This window comes from Triturus cristatus, chromosome 6 (genome assembly GCF_964204655.1).
Source record: "Triturus cristatus chromosome 6, aTriCri1.1, whole genome shotgun sequence".
Taxonomy (NCBI): domain Eukaryota; kingdom Metazoa; phylum Chordata; class Amphibia; order Caudata; family Salamandridae; genus Triturus; species Triturus cristatus.
In genome coordinates, this window is record NC_140589.1 from 235,158,091 (window position 1) to 235,178,195 (window position 20,105).

General features: G+C 42.6%; 1 protein-coding gene across 1 annotated transcript in view; it reads left to right on the forward strand.

Annotated features, from left to right (window-relative positions):
* Positions 1–13,433, forward strand: part of SF3B6 (splicing factor 3b subunit 6) — a 48,487-nt gene extending 35,054 nt beyond the window's left edge. Inside the window, exons 3-4 of the mRNA XM_085610596.1 lie at positions 8,926–9,064; positions 13,113–13,433. Of these exons, the coding sequence (XP_085466722.1) occupies positions 8,926–9,064; positions 13,113–13,202 (229 nt within the window). The 3' untranslated portion in view covers positions 13,203–13,433. The remainder of the gene's footprint in view (positions 1–8,925; positions 9,065–13,112) is intronic.
* Positions 13,434–20,105: the final 6,672 nt, after the last annotated feature.

Below are 20,105 nucleotides of genomic sequence, written 5' to 3' on the forward strand. Positions count from 1 at the left end.
TATTTGTTTTAAAACGAAAACATAAATAAAAGGCATTGTAATTTCACAATGCCAATAGCTCAAACTCTTATAAATGCGAGACCTATTGCATTGCAAATGCTTGTTCAAATATGTAATACATATCTTCTAGAAGCTTCTGTACTGTAAAAATGTTCCAGAGCACCGTAATGTTCATAATTTCACTTGATTGAAGAGGACTGATTTAAGTTCCTGGAAAATAGGAAAAAAACTATGTTCTCAGTTAGGAACTACTTCCTAAAATGAGCACTAAGTCATAACAATTATAATATGCACATATGTGCTAATCAGAACATAGGAGATTCCTGAAAACTGCTGTTTGGGCATGTTTATCGCAGAAGAGCTTCTGCATACGTACAGAGGTGTAGGCGTTAGCTCATCTATTTTTGCACAAGAGCGTATTTTTCGTGATAAGGCCCATATGTTAGTTGCAGCTGAAAAATAACAGCTAATTGTACAATGTTCTTAAACTTCCAAAGAAAGGAGTGAACAGTTGCTGAATTAAAATTATACTATCTAGAAAGCATGTGGGGGATTTGTGGATGTTTGAGAATACACAACAAACTGGCACAAGAGGGCGCTCTTTAGCTTGAAGTAGATCGCATGCACTCTCTGTCAAGAGGATGAACACCCATTGATTTTTTTCAGCTTTTAAAATGTGAAGATAAATGATGGAGGTTGTTCAGTTTGCTTTTCGGCTGATGTCACTTATTAGCAGTATATTATTTTAGTAATTTCACTAACATCTGATTATCATATAGTCCTGTGGTGAATTATATTGCCAATTTATTTTGATTAATTTGTTCATCTCAGTTCATTGTATCCAACTTTTCGTTTAACTTTTTCATTTATCTTTTACTAGTCCCAGCCAGGCTGGCCATTCTACCACTCTGGCATTTTCCTGTGGTTTGTGGGTTGAGGAGTGAGGAGAGGGTCAATAGGGAGATAGGGAGGTCTGATTTCAGGGAAGGGGCCGTATCATGAAGAGCTATGTGACCTAGCACAAATCAGCTTCAGGTTCATGCTCGCTTTGGCAGCACATATACTAAAATGCAAACTTAGCACTTAAGTTAACCAGTGAGGGAGCGCAGCACAGCGCTGCAGCTGGGCAGCAGATGAGAACCACAGCACCTTAGCTCACACACAGAGCTCTCCATCTCCGCCCGCCCCCCGCCTACGGTAACGGTACAGCATACGAAAAAGCAGATGGAAACAGTACTTTGTCCACAGGAAACTGATAAGCACACGAGAAACAACTCCGGAACAACCAATGGTAAATGCAGGAAACAGTATTCTACAGCCAATAGAAATGGAGAAAAAATGTAAGTAGAAAGCACAGGAACCAATGAAAAGCAAGCAGCTGGAATGTAAGCTCCTTTTGAGATACATTTAATACAAAAGATTTCACAAGCACAGGGCAAGCGTTGTGCAGGCGAAACCTAAAAACTGGCTGTTGGAGCGGCTCTGCATTTTGGGTGGTGATCTCCCTTTTAATTGCTTACAACACCTACTGGCCCCTTGCTTGCTTCAAAAAAGCTGTTGGTCGCACCAGTGTAAACATTTCCGCCCCACTCCCCAATACCCCCCTAACCCCCCCACCTCATTGCACAACATAAAGCAGTCTGCTGTTGCAGCGCTGCTATAAGGCTTTCATCTCGCCATCTGCCAAGTTGTTCCCTGCCGACTTTCTCAGGTGAAAGTTGGTCATTGTGTGACATTCTGCAGCCATGCTTAAAAATATCATTAAACCAACAATGGTTCTGCCACAACTCTCTTCACGCAATTAATTCTTCTTTCCCTGAAATATCATGGGATTACATTGAATGTCCTTCAAACTATTAGCCCAAACACACATTCCAGACTGAACAAACTAGTCATAGATTTAACATCAATTTTGAAGTTTATGTATTCGAAAAAATCATATGTTTCTTCAAAAACACGACATATATATAAATTCAGAAAAAAACACGCAGGGCATGTACACAAACTAGATAAGACATAAACAAAAAGACATTGTACATCTATCACCACAAATTACAATATATATATGAATATTTACATCACAAACCATTACATATAAACAGAGCTTGACACTATAATATCTCAAAGTAACCTAAGGATATATTCCTTTTGACTGTAGTGGTTATGACGGACTAATGCTTCTTTGATTGAGCGTCGACGTTTCGACCCTTCTAGTATTGTGAGAATTGATAAACATCTAAATGGGCCTTCATCAGGAAGAAAGAAAGCGCATAGCCTGTGTACAGCCTGTATAGAAAAAAAACTGTGTGACGTGATTAAATTGTATAAGAAGAAAAATACACTAAGCACAACATTAGTAAGGAAGAAAGAAAGTATAGACACTCTGAAACAAATTCTAGATGTGGTGATTAAGCCGGCTGATAAGGGGGTCTCGATTGTCATTCAAAGTAGAGAATACTGTGTAAAGGAGATACAGCCACCACTCCAATTACAGAGGTACAGGTCTAACTTGTAGGTGTACAACCCGTGATCTCATTGGAATTCAACCTGAGGCAATTAAAGTTAACGTTAAGTATCTACAGAGTTTAACTTCAATATATGAAACCTGTTTGATTAGGAAACGCGCTGGAATTGTTAAAAAAAATAAAATACTCTGGGAACAATTGGGGTTCAAGATGTGACAGCGGAAAGGATGTTGAATCTAAAGGAGCGGAGTCATGAAACACGGAGTTTGATGGCTTGTATATTCCTTTAGAAAATCTGCAGCAAACAAATTGGCAACAAGGTCAAAAGTGACAGTAAATCTACTCTGGCTTACTTAATTGTTCACAAAGAGGCTGCGTTTTAAATTATATTTTGGGGTGAAGGCACCTGCTGCAGAGATCTTTGTTTGTCCAGCAATCTTCAGGGGATAATAATAATGGCAACATAAGTCATATGGTGGATGATGCTCTTGCTAGAGCGATCTATTTTGTCGTCGCAGTTTTGACTTCTAAAGTAGCATAGAGGGTTCATGTGCCTGCTGCAAAGCACCTGGTGTAACATGCACGCCACATATTTGGATTTATGTAGATGGGTAAATGGGTTACTGCTTTTGACCTGGAGATCCTTTTGTTTCTTGCAGTTTATAATCCTTCTAATATACCACAGTGCTATATAAATCATTATTTGTGTAAATACTCCTACGTACAAATACACATGGCATTCTTAGGGTGCGTGCATATCTCTTACATGCAGGGGTTGAACAAAGGAAAACCCTGCCTCCAAATCGTAGTTTTTTTATTTAAGTACTTGTGATAACAAGCTATGTGTCCTTGTTTTCATACATTCCATTGCCGTCTAGGGTGGTAGGTCCAGATAGCTCCCAGCCAGAATGATATTTGAACAAATGGAGGGCTGACGGCCTTTTAAATGAGGCTTTTGTTTAGAGTCTAGCGGGACGAGAGAAAAAAAGAAAGGCCTTTCACTGAGTGATGCTTAGGACAAAAAGGAAACACATAAGGACGCTACTTATTGCATCCCAGAGTCGGCAAGTTATTCGGGGACCATGTCAGCATATTTCAATGGGATCCGCTCCAATCTGGCTGAAAAAGACCCTCATTTCCAGCCCTGATTAGGAACATCATTGTTGTTTTTGTTGTTGTATAAGCTTTATTCAACAGATAATGTCATAAAAGCTTTAGAAAACCATTTTTAAAAGAAAAGTACAAGCAAGACAAATATGAAATACAACATGAGACTTGTATGAGCAGACAATATAACATAATGGCCTATTAAACCCTTAGCACAAAATACAATTGTCACATTCAAATAGTTAAAAGTTGGTACACCAGATACATACATACATTATGTACAATAAAAGTAAAACTGAATAAACTGTCATCTTAATGAAAATCTTTATAATGTTATAGTTAATTGTTAATTTACTGAAGAATTTTGAGCTTTCCTGAAATAACCGCAGAAATTAACAAAGTGCTTGTGCATGAGATCTAGTTTTATAATTTGGCCAAACAGTCTTGGGGTCATGCCAGTCAATTAATCAATCAATCAGTACATTTGTAGAGCGCACTACTTACCCGTGAGGGTCTCAAGGGGGGGGCGGGGGTGCTGCTACTGCTCGAACAGCCAGGTCTTGCGGAGTCTCCTGAAGGCCAGCAGGTCCTGGGTCTGTTGTAGGCAGATGGAAAGGGTGTTCCAGGTTTTTGCGGCAAGGTGGGAGAATGATCTGCCGCCAGCGGTCACTCGTCTGATGCGAGGGCGGCGGAGCGAAGTTGGCGGTTCGGGGTATAGAAGGTGAGTTGTTCGTTGAGGTACGCTGGTCCGGAGTTGTGGAGGGCTTTCTGAGCATGGGTGAGGAGCTTGAAGGTGATCATCTTGTTGACTGGGAACCAGTGCAGGTTTTTCAGGTGGGCTGTGATGTGGCTGTGGCGGGGGATGTCGAGGACGAGGCATGCAGAGGCGTTCTGTATGCGTTGAAGTCGTTTCTGGAGTATGGCTGAGGTTCCCGCTTAGAGAGCGTTGCCGTAGTCCAGTCTGCTGCTGACGAGGGCTTGGGTGACCGTCCTTCTAGTTCTGGTGGGGATCCATCTGTAGATCTTACGGAGCATGTGGAGGGTGTTGAAGCAGGAGGAGGAGACGGCGTTTACTTGCTGGGTCATTGACAGCGCCGAGTCCAGGATGACCCCCAGGTTGCGTGCGTGGTCAGCGGGCGTCGGTGCAACTCCCAGTGCGGATGGTCACCATGAGTCGACCCTGGCGGAGGGGGTGGATCTGATGATGAGGACCTCTGTCTTTTCCGAGTTCAGTTTCAGGCGGCTGTTAATCATCCATTCGGCGATGGCCTTCATTCCTTCGTGGAGGTTGGATTTGGCGGTGGTGGGGGCCTTGGTGAGGGAGAGGATCAGCTGGGTGTCGTCGGTGTATGAGATGATGTTGAGGTCGTGCGATCGGACGATGTTGGCGAGCGGTGCCATGTAGATGTTGAAGAGTGTCGGTTTGTGGGGCGATCCTTGGGGTACACCGCAGATGATCTTGGTGTCTTTAGAACAGAATGGGGGAGGCGGACACTCTGGGTTCTGCCGGTGAGGAATGAGGTGGTCCAGTCCAGGTCTTTGTCGCGGATCCCTGCATTGTGGAAGCGTGTGCGGAGGGTGTGGTGGCAGACAGTGTCGAAGGCGGCCGAAAGGAGGAGGGCCGCGGTTTCTCCGTTGTCCAGCATGGCCCTGATGTCATCGGTGGCGGCGGTGAGGGCTGTTTCGGTGCTGTGTTTGCTGCGGAATCCAGATTGGGACAGGTCCATGATGTTGTTCTCTTCGAGGAAGGAGGTCAGTTGCCTGTTGACTATCTTCTCGATGACTTTTACCGGGAACGGGAGAAGGGAGATGGGCCGGCCGTTCTTGAGGTCCTTGGGGTTTGCTTTGGGTTGATCTCGGCGTGCTTCCAGCTTTCCGGGAAGGTGGCGGTCTCGAAGGAGCTGTTGATGATCTTGCGGAGATGGGGTGCCATGGCGGAGCTTGCTTTGTTGAAGATGTGGTGCGGGCTGGGATCAGATGGTGAGCCGGAGTGGATGGTGTTCATGGTTTTGATGGTGTCTTCGTTGTTGACATGGGTCCAGGAAAGCAGGGGGTGGATGTGGCTGGGGGGCGGTGAGTCTGAGGTGTCTCTGTCGGGGGGCCTGGTTGCTGAAGCTGTTGTGGATGTCTGCGATCTTGCGATGGAAGAAGGGGGCTAGGGAGTCGCAGAGGTCTTGTGATGGCGGGATGTCGTTGGAGCTGGGGTTGGAGAGATCCTTCACGATGTTGAAGAGCTCTTTGCTGTTGTGTGCATTGTTGTCAATGCGCTCTTTGAAGGAGGTCCTTTTGGCCGTTCGGGTGAGTTGGTGGTGTCTGCGGATGGCGCTCTAGTAGGCTGTGTTGCTGTCCGGTGTCTGTTCGTGGTGCCACTTCTTCTCGAGCCTATGGCAGGCCTGCTTGGATGCCTGGAGGTCGGCGGTGAACCAGATGGCTTTTCTGTCGGTGCGTCTGTTCGAGGGTTTCTTGATTAGGGCGAGAGTGTTGGCGCAGTCGTCTATCCATTTCCTGAGGTTGCGGGCGGCGTTGTCGGTAGTGTCCGTTGGAGGCTTTCGGGCGAGGGTGGTGACTAGCTGGTCTTCGGTGACTTTGCGCCAGCTGCGGCGGGGGGCGGGTTGTGTGCGGTGGTGCGTGGTAGGCTTCCTGATGGTGAAGTGGACGCAGCGGTGGCTGGCCCAGTGGAGTTCGATGGTATGGCTGAAGGTGACGTGGTTGCTGGCGGAGAAGATGGGGTCGAGCGTGTGTCCGGCGGAGTGGGTGGGAGACAAGACGAGCTTTTTGAGTCCGAGGTTGGCGAGGTTGGGGATCAGGGGGGCGGAGTTGCTGTCGTTGGTGTTCTCGAGGTGGAAGTTCAGGTCTCTGAGGAGGATGTAGCCTGTGGAGGTCAGAGCGTGCTCGCTAACTAAGTCGGCGATGGAGTCGCTGAACTGCGGCTGGGTGGTCTGTAGATGAGGGTTCCTCTGAGGGTGGTGTTGGGGTCGGTGTGGATCTGAAAGTGCAGGTGTTCAGCGGCGATGAGCGTGTCGTCTGTGCTGGTCGATATTCTGAGGGTGTTTCTGTGGACGATGGCAATTCCTCCTGTTCCGTTGGTGCGGTCCCTGCGGGTGATCTTGTAACCGTCAGGGATGGCTATGGCGATGTCGGGTGCCGAGGAGGGTTCATCCAGGTCTCCATCAGGAAGGCAACGTCTGGGGAGGAGGAGTCTAGTAGGTCCCAGAGTTCGATGGCGTGTTTGCGGGCGGAGCGGGTGTTGAGTAGAATGCATCGGAGGCTGTTGCGTCCTGCTCCAGTGGGTGTGGTGGTCGTTTGGAGGCTGGTGTAGCTGCAGTTCCGGCAGGAGAGGGGTCCATGGGTGCACTCCTGGGTGTCCCGGAAGCAGTTGAGTGATCGGCCGGTGTTGAGTGCGTGGAGGGTGCTGGCGTCGTGGCGTTCGCAGGGGCCACGGAGTCTGGCGCTGGGCACGGTCAAGGTGCTGCCGTCATAAGAAGGGGAGGTGGGAGGGAGGAGTAGCTGGGAGGCGGGAGCGATTGGGCGAGCGAGGGGGCGGGGACGCAACGGAGGGAGAGGAGAAGGCTGAAAACACAAGGAAGGGCTGAGGGGAAATCGGACAGAGAATAAATACAGGGCAGTAGAAAACAGACTGCAGCGCTAATACAATACAATTACAAATACAACACAGTACAATTACAGCTAAGAGAAAAGGAAATAAAGAAATACAAAGAAGGGACAGAGCGAGCAGACAAATACTTACGTCTCACCACTGGGCCACCAGTGATGAGGCGCAGGCGGGAGCCTGCGGGTGGAGGAGGGCCTTGAACTCGCAGCAGCAGCAAGAGATAGGAGCAAGGGACATGGGCACAACTGGTGGAGCTGTGCGGCATGGGGAGCGGCCTGCCTACAACAGGGTCAAGGGTCAATACACGGACAAGGGTCGCAACCTTGTTCAAGTTACAGCTGTGCCGCTCTTGAGAGGGCTTTCCATCTGATAGGCCATACCTGGCCAAGAAACTTTGCCACGCAACAAGAGGTCTGGAATCCGACCTAAGGATGCGCAGGGCTGTATGGTAATCCAGTGTGCCCAGTTGCTGACAAATCGATTTTAGCCACTTGGCCCGCGAGGTGTTGTATGCTGGGCAGGTGAACATAACATGGACGGCGCTTTCTATCTGGACTCTGCAGCATGGGCAATCTTTTAATGTCTCGTTGCATGAGTGTCATTTCGCGTTCATCTCGCGGACAGGGAGAGTTCCGAACCTAAAATGTGTATATACAACATCCTGTCCCTGGGGACCTGGATTATATCTTAAAAGGGCTCTAGACATCTAGTTTGTTTGTGTAAATAAAATTCCGTTGTTAGTCTGCCCACATTGGGTTTAGAGCTTTCCCGTTGTTCCACCCATTCCCAATACAGTCTTTTGAGCCATCTCTCCTTGGGGGTTCCTCCCTTTCCCAATGAGCTTGAAGCCCTATAGCTGCCAGCATTTTTCTAACATTAGAAATCCAGCCAATTTTGCGGCCAGTATCTAATCGAATGATCTCAGGGAGAGCTTCAGCATAGGGGAGAAGCTCTGAAGTCCGCCTAATGGGGGCCCAGAAGAGCAGTGGGCATAACCAGCTACATCTCCGATCGACCGCCTGCCCATATCCAACAGTAAAGGGTAAGAGGGACGTTTTTAGGTAGCATCACCAGGTCTCTAAGAAATGTGTGCTCAGATCTGCAGAGGTCATCGATCCTGTCAAATCCCCAAACCTCTGCTCCGTAAAGAGCAGAGCTGACTGCTTTAGCGTCATAAACTTGAAGGGCAGGGGCCAGAAGGGGTGAGAAGCAAAGTTCTTTCCCTAGCGCTCCAGCCCAGGAACATCATTATATATTGTTCATAAACGTATCTTCCCACCCACACAACATGGGCATGAGCTCTCAAATCAATCTTTTGTTTTACCCACTTTTCTTTCGTTACCCAAGTTCAACTCTGTAGAGACCGCCTCTGTTTTCGGATTTACCGTGTTGCTTATGAGCTGTTTTTAATTTACCTGACACCGTGGTTATGTATGTGTCCATAATAAGTATGTATATTTGTGCATCTCTGTATGTTGAGCACATACATATTAAAAGGCTATACCTATTGGCTTTGCCAATGCTTGCTAAATTTACTTTTTTCATTAGACCTTTACATCAAGACCTGGAAATTAATAATCTGCTCCTCCTACACATCAGATCTTTCTGTAGATTAAGGACATTGTTTTCCTTAGTACCAAAATATAAAGTTTAATAATTTGCATTGTATCAGTCTGCAAGTTACTATGAGTGAAACAATATCAGAAACGTTGAGGTAATGTCTTTTTTTTTTTTTTGCAGTGGAAACACACCAGAGTCCAGAGGAACTGCATATGTTGTCTACGAGGATATCTTTGATGCTAAAAATGCGTGTGACCATCTCTCTGGATTCAATGTCTGCAACAGATACCTTGTTGTATTATACTACAATGCAAACAGAGTAAGTACACACAAACTGTTCTGTACACGCGCCTCTTGATTTGGTGTTTTATTGATTAGTTAATAACGGGTGTTGTCTTGTTTTTATCATAGGACTAAACAATACATGTGAGAATCGCTCGTATTTTAGTTTAGATGGACGTTTTCCATACTAATTCTACTATTACATACTGATGTGATGCCATGCAGTGGAACATTCTGCACTGGCCATTGAAGAAAGAGCAGATTTATTGTTTTATGGTATAGGCATGGACAAGTGCGCCATTACTTGTGTACCAACATTTCTTCCGATCAGCCGTGAAGGATTCGGAGTTCTTCACATCTGTTTTATTCTTGCTCAGATTGTGCTCGGGCTGCCCCTTTTGGGGGGGATAGGAGGATCAAGTTTTGGGGGAGAGATAACGGATCTCAGTCTCTCTTTATATTCATAGTATTAAAAACATAACCACTGTTAAAACTAAGTGAACACGTTCTTTTTCTACTGACTGGTTTAGTATTGCTGTGATTTACAAATGCTCCTAGCCTTAAAATACTTTTCATTTGTCTCGCCTGTTTTAGACTGTCTGGAATCAGTGGTTCTCTAGAAACGGCACCAGATTGTATCACATCATTAGGAATACAAATTCAGGTTTCAGAGGTTACACAGTTGATGCTAAGCGGACATTGGGCTAATTTGTTTGGCCAGTTCTATTACAGCCTGTGGGTGTTCAGCGGAAATCTAAATTGGCGGGCCTGCCATTATGTCACATCACTGAAGCCTATTTTTTCACTAATGATGCGTCCTCCATTTACTACTCCTCTTGAAGGTCCATAAATAGGCATACTTCTCAGTTTCCTCTTTTGACTTGATACCATGTCCCAGAGCTTCTTTGTCTGAACATCTTAGATTTTCATTTTAGAGACATTCAGATTGTCAGATACCACAAAAGTTTACATTTCAGGCCTCAGAGTAAAATATGTTCTTTACTAAAAGTATATGGCCAAAGTATTGGATCACGCAATACATACTTTGATATCTAAAATTATTCTTTGATGCCAGGGTCAGTCTATATGTGTCTAAGAACATGACGCAATATATAGCCACGACGTTAATGAACTGATCTGACAAAACATTCTTTCTATTTTAATTTAATTGGCGCCCACATGAGGAAACGATCAGCCAAACTCTTTAAATGGGGGAAGTCCGTTACTATAAGAGGAAAGCTGTACACTTCTTACAAGAGCTATGGCATGCTTGTATCACAAAATTCAAAGTGAGTCCTAGTTGGGTAGGTTGTTGTAGAAGTTTGACTCTGGGTATTATAGTTTCAGCTGTGGGGTTATGTTGACAACGGTTGGCATGCCCAGTATTGTTCCTGAGCCTCAATTAAGTGCAGTGCCTGATTCAGAGTCTGTAGAATATGAAGCTAGGCTTGTGGTTTTACCGGTATAAGTAAAGGAGTCTGTAGATTCTACAACTGGAAATACTGTTGAGTGACTGGGTTTATAATGCTTGTTGAATATTTTGCAGTCCTGGTAAAGCATCTCAGTGATCGAGAGGTACTGCCTTAAGAGGACACAAGGGAGTTCATGTGTAAGGTGAATAACACATATGTTTGACAGCTCCCCTTGAATCAATTAGAAGACCTAAACATAGGCCGCAACTTTTTAAAGTGTACAAGGGGCAAGAGAAAAAGATTGCTTCTCGTCTGCCTTTGGTTATGTCAAATGAGGGATACCAGAATATCGTCTGACATAAATATTGTGTCCTTAAATATCATCTACAAAATATCACCACATTGTAGTTACTAATAGAAAATCTACAGACAATGGGTTGGTGTTTTTGTGAACTAAATTTAAGAGACATACGTTCTAACTGGTTGAAAGTATATCTGTATAAGTAATTCTGACATACAACAGTCAACTGAGTTTCAAGATTGTTTTCTGTTGACAGGGATAGGTTTGGGTGCTTGAGTTATTGTATTTCAGCTCATGTGTATTGTTTCTGGTTGGTAGTTTGAGGTGTAGAAGAGACATGCTTGCGGCGTGTGTGCAGTGGGTAGGTGTCAGACTCGGCTGCCTACTGAAAGTGAAGTGATTATAGATCATTTGAAGGTAGTAGAAAGCCCATTTTTGGGGGAGAACTGCAACTATAAGAAGCATTTTGCACCTTCTGTAAGCTTTTAATTGGAAATATAGAGTCCATGTAGTCATCAAACCTACTGGGAAACAAAGAACATAGTAAGCAACCAATTGGTTTAAATATGACGTGAGGCACCGTGTCACATTTTACAGTGAGTGCAATATAAACTCACAAAGAAAGCAAAACCGTTAGGAATCCGTCCACAAGAGGCTCTGTATCTCGGTAGCAAATGTGTTGCTATGGAGGATTGAATAGCTCCTTTATTGTACTATCCAGCATTGCAATGGGATCGTTCTGAAATTAGTGTCTTTTCTTTCAAAATCTCTATAAATAAACAGATAGTGGGTCTCAGTCAGGCTGTTGATATGACTTACTGGTGAGACTGTATAGCAGGCAATGTCCTGTTTCACTGTATAAATCATCAGTAAATTCAAGCTAACGTCTGGTCATAGAGTTACAGTGTGAAAACTGTTTTTGATTACTTTTGTGCTAACAGACTAGATTGGACCAGAAATAGCTTAATCAAAAATAGAAATTAAAGTAAAATGCACACAGTTACAGAATAATAAAAATAGTGTAACGTTTCGCTTTGATACCCACATCAGCCGGATAAAAAAAAAAATCCTTATTCTGAACCACGATAACCACTATGAAGAGACAGTGTATTGTATAGTAAGATTGCCTTACAATAAAGGGATGCAGTTTTACCCACAGCAATCGACTTTTGTGAATCGTTGTTTCTCTGTAAGATATCACTGATTGGTACTTTGGAGAGTTGGTTTCTTTTTCTCACATGCACACATAGTTGTTACTAAGTACTGTGTTCTCATATGTATAAATTTTGGCTGTTCAGTGGGTTAATACATATAGTTTCTGCCACTGCAGTTGACTGCACTATTGCATTTATTGTACTCGGATGTTGAGATGGGGTGATTGATCATATCTAGGTGTGAGAATGGTATAACTGTGCAGCATTATGCATGCTGTACCTGCATTTCTGTCATATTTGTATATAAACCAGAAATGTGCTCCAGAGAAATGTTTGATGCCAGTGAAGGCCTCTTTGTATTGGTGCACTATGCTGTATTTTTGAGAGCTCCAGGTCTACTTTCCACGCTTCAGATTGAGGAGTATGACATACTGAGGCAGAGACCTAACTATTGTTTCTAAGAAGAGTTATGATCATATATCATTTTTTACAAATGATTTAACGTTGGAGAAAATAGTAGCTGTTTTTTTTTTTTTTATGTACTGTGCCGTACTTCGTCTCACATACACTGCATTCTCTTAATTTAACTAGCCAGTCTCAATCGCCAGAAAATGGTTGCCATTCTTCTTATACAGGTCCCAAGACCCACTTTGGTGACCATGCTATTCCACTGTGGTCTCTAAATCATCCAAGGGGATCAAATATCATGAGATTCCCAGCAGAAAAGAGCTATGTCTTTTTTTGGGTATTGTCAGAACGCTCATAACTAGCACTGAAAGCAACAAAGAATATATCTGATCCTTTCGAAAGATTGTTTTTTTTCTGCAAATAATTAAAAAACATTTATTACGAAAATTATTTTGTTTTGAACTTTTAGCTTGAAAAAAGGATTGACTTTGACAATTACCATACCATGTCATTACCACAGCATATCTCTAGCGCCTGAATTGGCCATTACTAGTTACAATAGTAATCTGCTCAGTTGAAGTGTAAATATATATTAAATAGATGACAATTTTGAACGAAGCGCATACTAAATATTCACCTAAATGCTCTAAATGTACAGTGTTTGTGTAACATTAAATAGCTTGGCGTGACCAGCATGGCTGGTCCTGTATTGTACATGCAGGAAAAGAAGAGGTGGTGCTTCCCTTTCGATAGCAGTTACTATGCCTTTTCACTTGGGCGTACTTAATGATTGTTACTTTTTTCTTGCAGGCATTTCAAAAAATGGACACAAAGAAGAAAGAGGAACAGCTCAAGCTTCTCAAGGAAAAGTATGGCATCAACACAGACCCACCCAAATGAGATTTTGGATTCCTTCTATTGCTTCTTTTCAAACAAAGACTCCTGCTTTACAATTCTGGCCCAATTATATTTATCGTTTATCACTGGATCCAACTGTATATTGTTGACACCCGTTCCAGATGATTGTTACTTGGTTTATATTCCCCCTTCAAACTTCTTCAGTGACATCTGCAGTGCTTATCCTCTGATTTCAACATCATTACCACTTCTGAAAATAAACATGGAAGCTAATTTATGGCTGTGTTTCTTATGTACCTTGTTGTTCCTTTCTCCCTTAGATTGCCATTTAAATGCTTAGTTATGAGGTTTCATATTATCTAAGGCACCATGCTTCTGGAATGGTCATAATTGGCCCCCCCTCCTTAGTTTTATTAATATACCCTGCAGTGATTGATGCTGTGCAACAGTTTGTTAATGTGTTAGCGTTCTAAATTTCCGGTATGCATCTAAATTGCCTGACTCCTTATCTGTTAGATGTACGCCGGTTAGCTAGCTATATTATTGTCCTCCTGGGGAATTACATTCTCATAAAACAGTGCTGATGAAAAGCATGCTTGAACCTTTAAGTATTTTCTTGTTTAGTAGAGATCTTCTTTTTACATTTTATTGGTGATTTAGTTTGATGCATATAGAGGACTTGCTTTCCTAGAACAAAGGTATTTTTAAAATGGATGGCTTTCGTCTACATAAGGCATTCATAACACTGTTTTGCAGAATAGTCCCATTTCTCAAATCCAAATCCAGACCGCTTTATTCGACAGAAGTCATAAAAGCGATACAAAACAGCACAGGTACAAAATACACAAATATACAATCTAAAAATGTTACTATTTAAAATATTTACATTTTTTTTTTAAAAAACATTTGAGATACACAAAAATCATTAAGGGTAGCATCCAAACTCACTAAACCTACTCGCTAAGTCTCTTAGATCTAATTACCCATGCCCACCCCAAAAATTTGGCCACGGCCACCACAATTACCGGGTCTGTGCAGGTACGAAGGAGTCTTAAAGCTTCTACACTCTGTCTTGTGCCCAAAAGTTTACAAACGGGTCTCAACCATACACGCCTCGGGGCCGCGTAGGCAGGGCACGCAAAAAACATGTGAGCTAGGGATCCTACCTGAGATTTACAGTAAAAACATAAGTTGCTACTCGTAGATTTCCATCTAGCAGAAAAGGATTTTAAAGGCAATGCTCCCACCCGCATCTGGAAAAATAGTTTCCTATCAAGCACTTTGGTGACAAGATCCCAGAAGTGTTCTAACCTTGGGGCTGGTTTAATATTCAAAAACTCATCAGTTAGTGAGAGAGATTTGGTTTCCTGGAATACCTTGGCATTTACCCACTCCCAATATTTTACTTTCATGTGCGCTTTAGATGGAAAGGTAGCAGCCAAGGGGTTCTCCCAGAGATCACTCATCCCTAGCGCCATTTCTATATTAGTGAATATCCTAAATGAAATGAAACTGAATGTGTTTGGATTTCAATTGAGCAGTAAGAGGGGTCATTTGTTAGCGTTTGAATTAGTCTTCTGTTGGCCAGTGTCATGTGGCAGATCTTTTCAGTATTCCATGCCTGTTGGTGATGGTTGGTTTATTGCTATAGACTGGTACAATATTGGTTGATGGGCCTTACTTGTAGCAGTGTGTGTGTGTGTGTGTCAGTCACAGTCACCTGCTAACTGGTAGTTAGTGAAGTTCACTACTTAATAGGCAATACCGCCATAATCGCAGTTCTGCTTATTTTTTCTGTTCCTTCGTCCATTGGCCGAATGCCACTGTCCAGGTGTTGGAGATGGTATGTCCCTCTCCAGGGGTCTGAGCAGTGTCCTTGTGTCCGTGTCCTCCCTTACGGATTGAGAGATTTGACACATTACTGTTGAGCATAGGACTACAATCTGGTACACGAAGACCTCCACATTTTGGATACATGTATTAGGTGGTGATGGATATCTGTATAGAAGGGGGTGAGGCAGCAAAGAATGGAATAGGCTACAGAATTTACAAACCTACTAGAGATGTTATGTTATATTGATTTGTATAACGCCCTAATCACCCGAGGGTATTTAGGTGCTTTGTAGGTGTGAGGTCCCCAAAGTGCTTATACAAAAGGCCGTATCTTCCACTTTTTGCGCAACTTAAGAAGTAAGGAGGAGGTTCTGATGTGTTGAGGGAGGTCGTTTCATGCCTTGAGTCTAAGGTAGAAGGAGCAACCTCCACTTTTGCTTTTGCGGATGCAGGGGAATGTGTGAAAGTGAGGCAGAGCATAGGTGTCGTGTGGGTTTGTGGCTGTTCAGGCATTCCGGTCCTGTGTTGTGTATGGCTTCGTATTTGTGCATGAAAAGTTTGAATTGGCTGTGCTTGTGAATGGGGAGCCAGTGAAGCGAGTAAGAGTCTTGCAGCGGTGTTCTGAATGATCTGGAGTCTGTGTACAAGTTGTTTGGAGATGCCGGTTTAGAGAGTGTGGCCGTAGTCCAGCCTGCTGGTGGTGATTGCTTGCGTGATATTTTTCTGGTGTTCTGAGGAAACCACTTGAAGATCTTTCGTAGCATACATAGGATGTGGAAGCAGGTCCGCGATGTGAGCTGTATAGAATCGAGGAAGTGTGGGCGGTTTCATCTTGGGAGATACTAGTGTCCCCCATGTTTATTATTTCCGTACTGTGAAAAGTATGCCAGAAGACCATCTTGAACACAGCAAATAAAGGAGTTCCCGCCTTACAGCTGAGCGCAGAGTGTACTTGTGAGAATCTGACATACTGGTTGGGAGGTGAAGGGTGAAACCCTTTCAAGCAGCAACTACAATCCTGGTCAGGGTGAGGCACAATCAAACCCCAAATTAACTTGTGCTCAACCCTCTGGTAGCTTGGCACCGAGCAGTCAGGCTTAACTTAGAGGCAATGTGTAAAGTATTTATGTAGAACCTCAAACCGTAATAAATTGAAAACACAAGAAAAACCACACATCATTTTGGAAAATAGAGTAAAATGTAAAGCATAAATCAAGACCAAACTAGGAAAAACCCAACCAGTAGAACCAGAGATAAGCAGTTTTAAAAATTCGAGTGAAAATGGCGCAAAAAAGCCCAAAGCGCCACTTGCAGCTTTCTGGTCAGGCGAGACAAGGAGAAAGTTCCAAGTTCAGGCCGACTGCAATGGAGCGCTGGTCAGATACAGGAACTAGGTCAGTCCCGCTCTAGAGTTACCTTCTCAGTACAGTACAAAGAATCCCAGTGGAGGGGACCGCAAGAAGCAGGGAAGCTTTGCGGAGGGCCGTCACTGTAGTGCAAACATCCTGTTTATACGAACAGTCGGGCTGTTGTGTCATGGTGGCATTGTGAACAAATGGATTGGAGTGCTACCCCAAGCTATTGCCAGTGGTTAGACTTATTGCAAGCATTCTACCATCACCTTTTGTGTGTGCTTAAGGCAGGAAAATGCCAACTTTCTGAAAGTATAATTGTGAATACTATCAACTGTGGTGCATTCTTTACAATGGAAAGTAATCAAAGTAATAAAACAGTTATACACTTTCATCTGTGTAGGTGTGCTGACTTCGAAGTGGTTCTACCAAACCACTGATTCAAACTGAAGAAAATGTTTCTAAGACGACATGTCCTAGACGTAGCCTGCACTACCAGAATTACCACTCTTACAGTGTTGATGAATATTGTACAATATTGGAAGACGTATAAAGAAAATTTCATCCAGTACAACCAATTTAAACATAACAAGAGAAACCAATATACATCAGCAAAAACAATGAATTCACAGTCCAACGTAGTTCGTAGATTCTTGAATTCAAAAGCGTTGTTTTCCAATACTGAATATAGAACTCCACTGTTACATTAACATATGATGTGAAGTCTTGAATTGTGATGTTCCCAATGCATTTTGGGTGATTCATACACCCTTCATCAGGGGAAATCTACAGAAAACATTTACGAGTTATATTCATACAGTTAAATACAAATAGTAATTTTGTACATTTGTAATTTACCGGCCTCCAAATTACCGAGAAAAAAGAATTTGCATGATATCTAGAAAATATCTTCATAGATGTTATCTCAACAGTTCAGAGTTTCAACCTTAAGACACCGACCCAGGAACATGCCCAACAGAAAATGAATGTGTGATCCAAGTGTGCTAAAAAAGAAACAAATAACACAGTGACCATAATCTACTTGTGAGATATACACCATTCCTATAAGTGCTGATAAAGTCCAGTCTAATAGGTGGAATTACCTATATGAGCCCTCTGGCTCAGACATATGGCGAGTCGCTAATGTCGGTGGTTCAATTGATCTGCTACTATCACTTTCTGATACTGAGGAATGTCAGGACAAATCGTATTTGCGCCAAGCGCCCGAAATTAGCAACAGAATGTCCTGTGGAAGGAATGCAAGAAACCTCACTTTAGTGATTGCCCTGAAAAACAAGAAAATGATGTTTCACCTCTAGTGTACTTCAACCTTGTGCATCTCACCTTACTTTTCTTGTCTTGGTTTACATTCCAAGTCGTTCAAAAACTGCTCGTACTTTCTGAAAGCATGCGCAAAAGATTAGGTGCCAATCATGGTATAAGTAGGTATAAGTAATTTCCCTGTATTAAATAAGTCTCCACTCTAAACTACCAACTTACTTGTTGAAAAATAAGGGGCCCTTAACGGTGTAGTCTCGCCATCAAGTGGCGTCCGCGCTGTTCCTAGCCGTTAATGAAGCTTACTAACTCGTTAGCGAGTTCGTGCGAAAACCACTGAACATGAAACTAGGACTGGTGTAGCTAACACGCGCTGCATCCATGTCAGTATGTCTGTGTGTATCCATGAAATAAAGGAAAAAACACCCAATGTGCTCAAATAAGTACAAATGCAAGGTGTAAAATGTGGATAACCTGTACTAAAGTAAATCCAATCGCTGAAATGTGATCGTGCCTCCCACGGGAGTCTTCTAGAGACAATGACGAATATACAAAGTCATTCACTTGCACAGAGCCTGATAGTTAAAGATGGCGTGAACTTGTTAACAGCACTATCAAACTAAAAAGCATCCTAGTATATTGCAGGTCTATGTATATATGACGTTTGTGCAACACATATTAAACAAGCATTTACAATGCAATGGTCTCGGCAATATTATAGGTAGAGCTATTGGTATTGCTCATTATTTTTTTTTATCATTTTTGTATCCCTAAATAAATGGCATTGTCATTTCTATTGGCATTAGCTTTTTTTTTGCATATGTGATACCTATTGCATTAGCAGAGAGAGAGTGAGGTTGTGAGATAGAGAGAGAGAGTGAGGTATTGAAATAGAGAGTGAGGTAGTGAGAGAGAGTGAGGTAGATAGAGAGTGAGGTAGTGAGATAGAGTGAGGTATTGAAAGAGTGAGATAGTGAGGGAGAGGGATGTTGTGAGGTAGTGATATATAAGCATAGAGTGATGTTGTGATGTAGTGAGAAAGAGAGAGGTAGTGAAAGAGAGAGTGAAAGTGAGTTAGTGAGATAGAAAGAGTGAGGTAGAGAGATAGAGAGTGATTGAGGTCTATCTGTCATCTATTTATGCCTATCCACAAAAAGTGTATCTACATCTATGCACTCCGCTCTATTCACCCATATATATCTGTCTACGTGCGCACTCCACTCTATTTATTCATCTATTTATGCATATACATAAACTTCCATCTACATCTATGTAATCTCTCTAGTCTTCATACATTTATATATTTCTACATATATCTATGCATTCCACTCAATGTATCCATCCATACCTATCCACGTATGTCTACATATATCTATGCACTTCACTCCATTTATCTATCTATTTATGCCTATTTACATTTGTCTATCTAAATGAATCTGTGCACTCCAATCTATTTATCCATTTATGCTTATCCACATGTCTGTCTTCATCTATGCACTCCACTGTATTCATCCACATATTTTATATCGTTCTACGTGTAGAATCTGCACAATCCACTGTATTTATCCATATGTTTAGATCTTTCTACGTGTATCTGTTCGTCCATATATCAATATCTTTCTATATATATCTGTGCACTCCAGTCTATTTATCCATCCATGTATACTTATCTACGTGTGTCTACATATATCTATGCACTTCACTCGATTTATCTATGTATGCCCATTTACGTTTGGCTATACATGATTCTGTGCACTCGACTCTATTTAGTCATTGTTTATGCCTATCTACTTAGGACTACCTAAAAGCATCAATGCACTCCATTCTATTCGTCTGTCAGTTATACCCATCTGCCTACGACTATCAACCCATTTATTCAACTATGTATACATCTATGTATACCTTTCCACGTGTGTCTGCATGCATCTATGCACTTCGCTTTATTTATCTATCCATGTATGCCTACCTACGTTTGTCTATACATGATTCTGTGCACCCCACTCTATTTAGCCATTGTGTATGCCTATCTACTTTGACTATCTAAAAGCATCGATGCACTCCATTCTATTCGTCTGTCTATTATACCCATCTACCTAGGACTATCTATCCATGTATTCAACTATGTATCCATCTATTTACTACTTAGGACTATCTACATTTATATGTGCACTATCTATGTATGCCTGTCTAGGTAAGTATAATGTAGCAAGCGCTTCGCGCCCCATATAGCGATAGTAAGCGCTATATAAATGTTGCAATACAATACCTCTATCTACTCCATTTATCTATTTATGTATTATTTTCTAGTTATGCCTCTGTACGTGTATTAATGCACTCCAATCTATGTATTTCTGTCCATACAACCAACTATTTTCAGCTGTCACTTTTAAGAACCTATGAATATATTAACCGTCTAAGAATCAGACTACAAATCTACCGATTTTTTTTATTTCTCTCCCCGCCAATCCCTGCATCCACCCGG